The sequence below is a fragment of the Nelusetta ayraudi genome, unplaced genomic scaffold (assembly GCF_046127955.1).
Source record: "Nelusetta ayraudi isolate G7.1 ecotype Tasmania unplaced genomic scaffold, CSIRO-AGI_Nayr_v1 ptg000042l, whole genome shotgun sequence".
In the NCBI taxonomy this organism is placed as follows: domain Eukaryota; kingdom Metazoa; phylum Chordata; class Actinopteri; order Tetraodontiformes; family Monacanthidae; genus Nelusetta; species Nelusetta ayraudi.
This window is the reverse complement of record NW_027466092.1, coordinates 295,001-304,321: the sequence shown is the minus strand read 5'-3', so window position 1 is coordinate 304,321 and position 9,321 is coordinate 295,001. Positions and strand designations below refer to the sequence as shown.

Below are 9,321 nucleotides of genomic sequence, written 5' to 3'. Positions count from 1 at the left end.
CACCCACAAAATGCCAGGGCGGGGTGTGTGTGTGTGTGTGTGTGTGTGTGTGTGTGTGTGTGTGTGTGTGTGGTATTTTGGGAGGGAGCGGGGGGGGGTTCATGGTCTAGATGAAAGTGGGAAAAAGGGAGAGGAGGAAACCAAATAATCTGGAGGGTGTAAGTGTGTGTGTGTGTGTGTGTGTGTGTGTGTGTGTGTGTGTGTGTTTGTGTGTGTGTGTGTGTGTGTCAGAGACAGAGAGAGAGAGCGGCAGGGAGAGAGAGGGGAGGGGGCGATCGGAAAAGAGGCAGGCTCTTCTAAAACACTGAGCCGTCCAGATCAGAAATAAAACATAAAAAGGGGAGAAGTGGAAGAGGAGGAGGAGGAGGACGAGGAGGAGGAGGAGGAGGGAAAAAGAGGGAGGAGGGATCCAGTGTGTTGTGTTGTGTGTGTGTGTGTGTGTGTGTGTGTGTGTGTGTATCACAGTGTGTGCGCGCGCCGATCCTGTGAAGTGAAAGCAGCCGGGGAGTAAATTGTGCGGCGGCAGCGAGAGGCGAGAGGCTCTGCACGTCTCCAGCCGCCACTTCAGATTCAGCCGGAATATTTGCAGCCTTGTTCCTCTTTCTTTTTGTTCTTTTTGTTCCTGCCGTGAGATCTTCGCTTCGCCGCCGCTCCTGGTTTATTATCAGCCGAGACAAAGGCAGGAGCGCCGAGCCGAGCCGAGCGGAGCGGAGCGGAGCAGAGGAGACGGAGAGAGCGAAAGGGAGAGAGAGAGAGAGAGGGAGAGAGAGGGAGGGAGAGTTTCCAGCCTCCGACTGGTTTCTCTTCTTCTTCTCTCTCTTTTTAAAGGGACAGAGGCCCCCCTCCCTCATCCCCCTCCCCCACCCACCCACCAACCTGCTCGGACGCGGCGCCGCCGCTGTGGGAGGAAGTGGACTGAAGATGTTGCAGCCGGCGGCTCAGTGAGAGCCTGCAGCTCCACCAGTGAGAGAGAGAGAGAGAGGGAGAGAGGGAGAGAGAGGGAGAGAGAGGAAGAGAGAGACCCTTCCAGGGCCGGAGCGAGTCCAGGGAGGGAGGGGGCGGGGGGGCAAGAAGGACCCCGAGGCGGAGGAGGAGGAGGAGGAGGAGGAGGAGGCTGGGGGGGAGGTCGCGTCCTCTTTGGATTATTGCCTTTCCCTTTTTTTAATTTTTTTATTTATTGATTTATTTATTTTAGATTTTTTTGGGGGGGGAATTGTGGGGGGGGGCTAATACTACTCCCTCTCTCCTCGCTGCCCTCCGTCGTCGTCGTGTGATGTCTCCGTCCTGAGCTGAAGAATGTGGAGGCAACACTTTCCAGGCAAGCTGCACCATTCCTCTTGTTTTCCTGCATTTCCTTGGACGTCTAATAAAGTCTGGCATGTTGGAGCTGGAAGGAAGGTGTGTGTGTGTGTGTGTGTGTGTGTGTGTGTGTGTGTGTGTGTGTGTGTGTGTGTGTGTGTGTGTGTGTGTGTGTGTGTGTGTGTGCGCGCGCGTGTGTGCGTGCGTGTGTGATGTGTCGTCGGGAAGTCCCAGCAGCGTTGTTGAGGTTGTGTCCCGCACTTGGTTACGTGTGTGTGCGTGCGCATGTCCGCTTGTGTGTGTGTGTGTGTGTGTGTGTGTGTGTGTGTGTGTGTGTGTGTGTGTGTGTGTGTGCGCGCTCCCCCACCCTCACCCCCACCCTCCCCCTCCCTTCGGCATCTCGGGGCAACGGCAAAAGTGTAAAAGAGCGGGAAAAGCTGGAGGAGGGGGAGAGAAGGGTGACGGGCTACGTGCACGCTCCGGGAGCGTGCACGTGCAGGCAGCGTACCATTACTCTCGCCCGGGGAGGAGAAGCAGCCCAGTGGGTCGACTGACTGGGGAGCTTCTGGTGTGGCAGGCAGGCAGCCGCTCGGTGACGGGGTGGGGCAGCGGCAGCAGGACAAGACGCCTTTGTTTGCTACTTTTTGGCAGAGGGGGGAGGGGCGGGGGAGGAAGAGGGGGGAGGAAGAGGGGAAGGGGCTCACCCGCCTCACCCACATGGCCTCTTCTCTGGCCACGATGCCTCACCTGCACTGCCACAGGGGGAAGATGCCGGCACGTGTGTGTGTGTGTGTGTGTGTGTGTGTGTGTGTGTGTGTGTGTGTGTGTGTGTGTGTGTGTGTGTGTGTGTGTGTGTGTGTGTGTTTGGCTTTGAGTGTGTGAGAGTGAGAGAAGTGGTAGATGAGTAATTCATCCCGAGCACCGTTGCTGGCAGAAGGCCTGAAGAGAAGGGAGGAAACTCCTGCGAGGAAAATAGTTGGTTTGACACAGAGGGAGGCTGCCTTCCATGTGGTCAGCGGTGACACACTGCCCGTGTGACATGCGTGACCTGAACTGCCCCCGACCTTCGCGCAGGCGGGAAAAAAACGTCCGTCTGCTATTTGTATTTATCTGCTTGCCCCATTGTGACGTCACAAAGGGCTGCTGGCTCCGCTTCCTGAACCCCCGCCCACATGTGCAGAAGGTCCGAGGGAGGGAGTTAAAGCCTGGAGTTTTAGCAGGAGGCTGTAAACGGAGGGCTAACTGATCTCCACGTGCCTTAGTGATGACGCACGCTCCCACGGTTATTGGCCACGCCCCCAGGCTAGGTGCTGGCTCCGCCCACTTTTTTTATATATATAATTGATAACACGACCCTGGCATACCGGAGTCCTGGATAAAAAACCAAAACAGAATTGCAAAACCGAAATGAATTTCACGTTAAAATTGTAATTGTTTTTTTTTTACTTTTCTTCATTAAGTCGCCGCAGAGAGACGCGACTCGAGATGCAGCGACGACGGCGGGAAAAAATCAAACATCTGTGACGGCGAGCGAGTCGTTCGACCCGTTGTGGCCTCAGAAGCTGTTCTGGTCGCTACGTCCACACAGCGCCACCTGCAGGTGGCAGCGTGGCAGTTGCTAGGTAACCGCTGGCCGCAGACAGAGAGAGGGGGGGTGGGGGGGGTGGGCTGAAGACCCCCACTCTCTCTCTCTCTCTCCCCCTCTCTGTGTCTCTCGGCCCTCGTGCAGCCCAGGCCAGCGGCAGGAAGTCTCTCCCTCTCTCTCTCTCCCTCTCTCTCTCTCTCTCCCCCCCTCTCCATCGCTCCCTCCTTTTTTTTCCTCTGTAGAACGGAAAGTCTGCCCCCCTCCATCCCCCATCCCGGCGTGCCGCTCGGCCACGTCCTGCTGCCAGACTGACTAAGTGTTGCTTGGCTCGGTCGACCGGTGAGAGAGAGAGAGAGAGAGAGAGAGAGAGAGAGAGCCTTGACAACCGGCTCAGTTTCAGGTTACAAAGTATTTCCCTCCGACGGCGACGAGGACGAGATGACTTACAAAGATTTGGCTCTTTATTTTGAAAAAAACAACAGAGCAGGAAGTGTTGTGATCCGTGATGAAGGGTTTTTTTGTTTTTTTTTCCGAGCCGTCACTTTTTCCAGCCGAGACCCAGATTTGTGAAATGTTTTTTCTTTCACACTGACCTCGTTCTCCTTCTTTCCTAACTTTCTTTTTCTACTCGCGTTTCTAAATGTGGAAAATGTCCCGTTTCTAGACGACCCGGCGTTTTAGACACATAGAAAACCTGAAAAATAAAACAAGGTGAGAAGGAGGGAGAGAGGGAGGGAGGGAGGGAGAGAGAGAGAGAGAGAACATTTCCTGTGAACGTCGCAGCCGCCACCGTCATTTTGACCTCCTTCAAAGTGCAGTCGACTCCTCAGCTCAGCTCAGTTAGGTTCAGTTCAGTTCAGTTTAGTTCAGCTCAGCTCAGCTCTGCTCAGCTCAGTGCAGTTCAGCTCAGTTCAGTTTAGTTCAGCTCAGCTCAGTTCAGTTCAGTTTAGTTCAGCTCAGCTCAGCTCAGCTCAGCTCAGTGCAGTGCAGTGCAGTGCAGCTCAGCTCAGCTCAGCTCAGTTCAGTTCAGTTCAGTTCAATTCAGTTCAGTTCAGTTTAGTTCAGCTCAGCTCAGTTCAGTGCAGTTCAGCTCAGTTCAGCTCAGTGGAACTCAGAGGTGAACTGGACAAAACCTGCATTAGATTAGATTAGATATGGTTGGCCTTTCAACTTTGAGCTTCTTCCACAACAACAACATCCGCTGATCCTCTCGCAGTATCGACGGCTCAACCAAATGAAACTGTGCATATCTCTCCCCTGATGATCACTCTGCAGCCGAGCAGCTGCACCTCCTCTTTCCTCCTTTGTCTGCACCTGACGGACGGCCGCCTGTTGCAACCTAGCAACCGCTGGGCGACACGCAGCCGGAAAACAGAGAGAGAGGGATGAATTCATCAGGGAGGGAAACTAGCGGCACGCGTTTCTGTACGTTGGTGGGGGGGGGGGGGGGGGGGGGGGGTTGTCACTGTGGCTGACAAAAGCAACGCAATTCTCCCAAACCTCGCAGGATTTTACGAGAATTGCGGCTTATGCGCTTCGCACCGTTCGATGGAAACAGCTGCAAATCGCAATTGTACTTTTATTTTGTAAAAACTGTATTGGGAACGCAGCGAGTGACGGCGTCAGTGCTGCTTCCTCTTTAAGAAGCAGCTTCCTCACTTTCACAGCCGACGCCACCAACACATCAGGGCTGTCGGTGGGTTTAGCACCGCTGACGGGACGGGCCGCCGGTCTGGTTGAGACCGGTTTGGACGTACATGCTGTCACCACAGCGGGAGCGTTGCCTGTCTCTCTCACCCCACCCTCCAACCCCCCCACCCACCCACCCACGGTCTGGAAAGAAAGGCAAAAAGAAAAAAAAAAAACTCATCTCTCCTCCATCAGTGTGAGAGTGAGAGAGTGTCGCAGGAAGACACACAAGTGCAGTGCGAGAGGAGGAGGAAGGAAATGACAAGACAGGAGGAGATGAAGTGATGGACGAGGTGAAGGGACGACAGATAGCGGAGGGAGACAGGCGCTGATGGATGGGGGGTGGTGGGGGTGGTGGTGGTGGTGGTGGTGGTGGTGGGCTGTTTCAGAAGATGCGATCGTACGCAAGAGGAGAGAGCGGGAAGGGAGGGGCCAGTGAAATGTTCTTGCGCTATCAGATGGAAAAAAGGTCACAGAGAGAAACCTGGGGCGGATTGGTCGCTGCCTGAGGAAGTTCAGAGGAGGAGGGGGCGGAGCCGACTCCAATCTCCGATCCCACGCGCACGCAGCACAATAATCGGCCTTTTCTTCAAGGACTCATCTCGCTAGCTAACGCTAATACTCGCTGTTGAAAGCTACTCACGGCTATTAGCATGCTGACATAATCACACGTTAAAGTCCTGCTGTGTGTTTGTGTTTTCTTTGTTATGCGCGTGTAAAGTTGCTGTGTGTGCGCGGGAACGTTCCTCCGCACTGGATGTGCGGTCAAATAATCAAAACAACTGGTGGAAGGTAGTAGCTAGCTTAGCTTTAGCCGCCACTGCTCCTGACATGATGTGTTTATGATACAAATACAATACAACAGTTTAGAATGGTGGCGACTTGTCTGTCTGTTCACTTCCTCCTCCTCCTCCACCTCCTCCTCCGCCAGTCCAGCTCCACCCCTCCATAAAGTGCTCCTCCTGTCAGCGGCGAAGGCCAAGTTTCCGCCGCTGACGTCACGCCACTGTCAGGCTGTGTGAGGGGGAGGAGGTTGTGTGTCGGTTGGATGCTCGCCAACGTGGGAGCGAGCGGCTCCCGTTAAACGCGGCATCCTGTCTGCTGAGCATCAACCCAAATAGGGGTTGGATGGGCGGGGCCACTCCGCTGACTCCGCCCCCCCGGAGCCCCCGTTGATCTGCTGTGGTTTTTCTGCGTCTCCTCGTCTCCTGTGTGTGATTTTAGTCGCTTTTCATTTTCGCTGTGCCACCCCCCCCCCCACACACACACACACACACACACACCCACTTCACCCCCATCCCCTTCCCTCCCCTCCCGCTCCTCCCACCTGTTCCTTCTTCCCATCATGCCCTTCAACGCTCCGTGCCCCACACACACTTTCTCCCTCTTAAATCTGCTAATCTGTGCGTTGATCTGCTGTAATCAGCCTCCTCCGTCGCCGTAATCCCACCATCACGTCCTTAATGAGCCCCTCCCCCCTCCTCTCCCCTCCACCCTCAGCGCTGGCTGCTCCTTATCTCCACCCACCGCGGCCTGACGTCACTCTAATCTTCTCGTGGGGCCTCCGAGGCGCCGCGCTCCTGCGCACGGAGTCGTCCGGGGTCATGGCGAGGCGGGCGGGCGGGCGGGCGAGCGAGCGAGCGAGGATGTCGAGGTGCAGGAACATGTGACCCCGCCCCCTCTCTCTTGTTAACACCGTGTGAGGAGGTCCAGGTGAAGGTCTGTCTCCTCCGGTGGGTGGGTGTGAGAAGGTCGACCCGAGTCGTCCGCGCTGCCGCTGAGCATCTTCACTGCTGACGCTTGTTTTTATTCCTCCTCATCGACTCTTCGCTTCCCTCCACCTGATTCCTGTCCAAAAGTAGCTGCAGATTTCAGTCCGTGTTTCCCTGCTCAACTCTGGGAGGAAAAGCTTCTCTACCTGTGACCTTTTGACCTTTCGACTGGTCTTTTGATCGGCTTTTAATCTGGCAGTTTCTGCAATATTATCATTTTCGCTGATTAAGAGATTTTATTGTGTCAGTGTGTCACAGATTGACGGGCACTTTATGTGTCGCCCCCTATGGTGACGGAATGAAGGTTTCCCAGGGTCAGCTCCGCCTCTGAAGGTGCAGCCCGCCGTGTCTGTGCTGCAGTCAGAAGCGTGGTGACCTTCAACCGTCCCGACCTGGTGGTTGAGCCCGGTGGCGGCAGCAGGGAGGGGCTCGCACGGCGGGAAGACCCTGTGGTGGCGGCCGAGGGGGCGGAGTCGGGCTGAGATTGGTGGAGGCCTCAGCTCTCTCGGGTTCCTCCCCTTTGGCTTTCTGAGAAAAGTGAGAAGTCGGTCGCCGCGGCATCGGCGGAGGAGGGGGCCACAGTGCACTTCCCGTGCACTTCCGCGCACGCAGCGTGCACGCGAGGGGCGGCGCCGGCGCGCCAGTTCAAGAGGCTTCCAGCGAGCGAGGCTGCGGCCTAATCCAGTCGTCAGCGAGAGCATTGATTTATCGAGCCGAAGCCGGAGAGAAACTGCTCGCTGCTTATCTGCACTCTGACACACACACACACACACACACACACACACACACACACACACACACACACACACTGTGTCTTTGGTGTTTGCAGGAAGCTGCAGTGAAGGAGGCCAGTGTGTCTCCGTCTCCTCTCCTGTTTTATTGCTCCATGTCATAGTTTCAGGCTGCGGTTCACCAGCCGTCTCCACTCGCAGCGCCGTCCTAATATTTTCGGCTCTGTTTGCCTGTTTGTTATCTCGCTGTATTGACTCAGAGATACGCCAGGAAATCTTTCAAGGCGCGTCGCAGTTTCACTTCAACGCAAAAAAAAAGGAGAAAAAAAAGAACTGCCACCCAATAGAAACAAACGGCATTTGAAAAAGCTATAGACATTTTTAGATACATCAAATAGATAACAATCCACTCTTAAATGACAACAGTAATAATAATAATAATAATAATAATAATAATAATAATAATAATAATAATAGTGCAATCAAGAATCTGAGGGAAAAGGTTTAGCAAGCACAGAACGGTCAGGAAATCATTTCCTGTCTCATAAATATATTCAGATACAGGAAATAAACGACAAACCTTGCCGTGATCGTCAAACAGTGTGCGTGTGTGTTTGTATGTCTGTGTGTCTGTGTGTCTGTGTCAATGCCTTGCGGTTTTGATGCCGCAGCCTTGGTTCCGGTCGGCTCTCCGGTTCACCGTCGTGTTGTTTGGATGAAAGTTCCTAAACAAGCAGCTTTGATCAGCAGCACGTAGGAGCAGTGGTGGTTTTAGTTCAAGCGATGAAGTGGTGGAAGAACCTCGTCGCTTCCTGTTGAAGTCCGGTACTGCCCCAACGCTCGGGCCAGTGGTGTGACATGTGCGCCAGGGTGTAAACAAACAAACGTGTGTGAACGTGAGCAAAAAAAAAAATAATAATAATAATAATAACAATAATAATAATAATTTCCACATTTGAACTGTCACACTTCCATCCTCGACGTTTTTTTCCACCGTCTCATCCCGCTCATCATCTGCTTCTGGTTTTCCTCCTCCAGGTATTCGGCCCCAGATCATGAACGGGCCCATGCATCCGCGCCCCCTGGTGGCGCTGCTGGACGGGCGCGACTGCACGGTGGAGATGCCCATCCTGAAGGACCTGGCAACCGTGGCCTTCTGCGACGCCCAGTCCACGCAGGAGATCCACGAGAAGGTGAGCGCGCGCGCACACACACACACACACACACACACACACACACACACACACACACACACACACACACACACACTCCTGCTCTGATGTGATTGGCTCCTTCGACTCTCGCCGGTTAAAACATAGCGTCTTCATTATGATCTAATGTCACTTTGCGGCAACGTCTGTATCAGGCGCCGCTCTCTCTATAATAGAGAGTCTTGTTCGGCGGCGGTGGTGTAATTACATTGGCTTGTCGCGGCTCTTTATTGCTTTTTATGCAGCGGCGGCGGCGGCGGCGGCGGCGGCAGCGCTGTGGCTGCAAAAACAATAAGCGTCGACTGCGATGGGCATCGGCCGAGATGGCGCTATCTCTCCATCTGCATCCGCAGGCGGCGCGCTCTTGTTTTTTTTGTTGTTTTTTTTTCTTGAAAATGGGGACATATTAAAAACAAAGCATTTGCATAGAGATCAATTCCAGCACGGAGCGGCAGCGGCCGCCGCCGGCTGTGTTGTTTGCTGCCTTATCAGGAGAAAACATGATTGTAATGTTCACCTCGCCGCCACATTCAGCAGTCCGCAGTAATAACACGCCGTCGGTATGGAAGAGGACGGCGCGCACGCACACACACACACGCACGCATGCACACGCACGCACACACAGAGGCTCGTCGTAGATTGAAAACGTCTCTGAGGCTGATAACCGTTTTTTGGGGGGTTTTTTTTCAAGTGCGATGCTGTCAGGCCTCAGCACCAGCTGCTTCACACTCCTACACACACACACACACACACACACACACACACACACACACACACAGGGGAGGAAACGCAGCGAGCGGCACGAGGTCACGCCGGTTGCGTCTCCTCGCCGGCTCCGGTTTCTCGGCGCAGGAAGGAAGAGGAACTACGGAACTACTCTATACAGCACCTGCGCCCCCAAAACAACAATAATAATAATATAAATAACAATAATTAAAAAAAAAAAAAAACAATCGTCAGCCCGAGGTCGCTGACCCACGGAGTGCTTTTTCAAAGTTGGACGGCAGCCGGCGGGAGGCGTGCCAGCGAGAACC

At 54.3% G+C, this 9,321-nt stretch overlaps 1 protein-coding gene across 5 annotated transcripts in view; it reads left to right on the top strand.

Moving 5' to 3' along the window:
- Positions 1 to 9,321, top strand: part of LOC142893150 (C-terminal-binding protein 2) — a 97,881-nt gene that overhangs the window by 69,600 nt on the left and 18,960 nt on the right. For 4 of the 5 annotated variants that reach the window (XM_076033433.1, XM_076033434.1, XM_076033435.1 and 1 more), the window contains one exon: positions 8,115 to 8,269. In XM_076033433.1, coding sequence (XP_075889548.1) covers positions 8,115 to 8,269 — 155 coding nt within the window. Of the gene's footprint in view, positions 1 to 1,200; positions 1,319 to 8,114; positions 8,270 to 9,321 lie in introns of those variants that run through there. The other variant, XM_076033436.1, reaches the window with a different exon arrangement.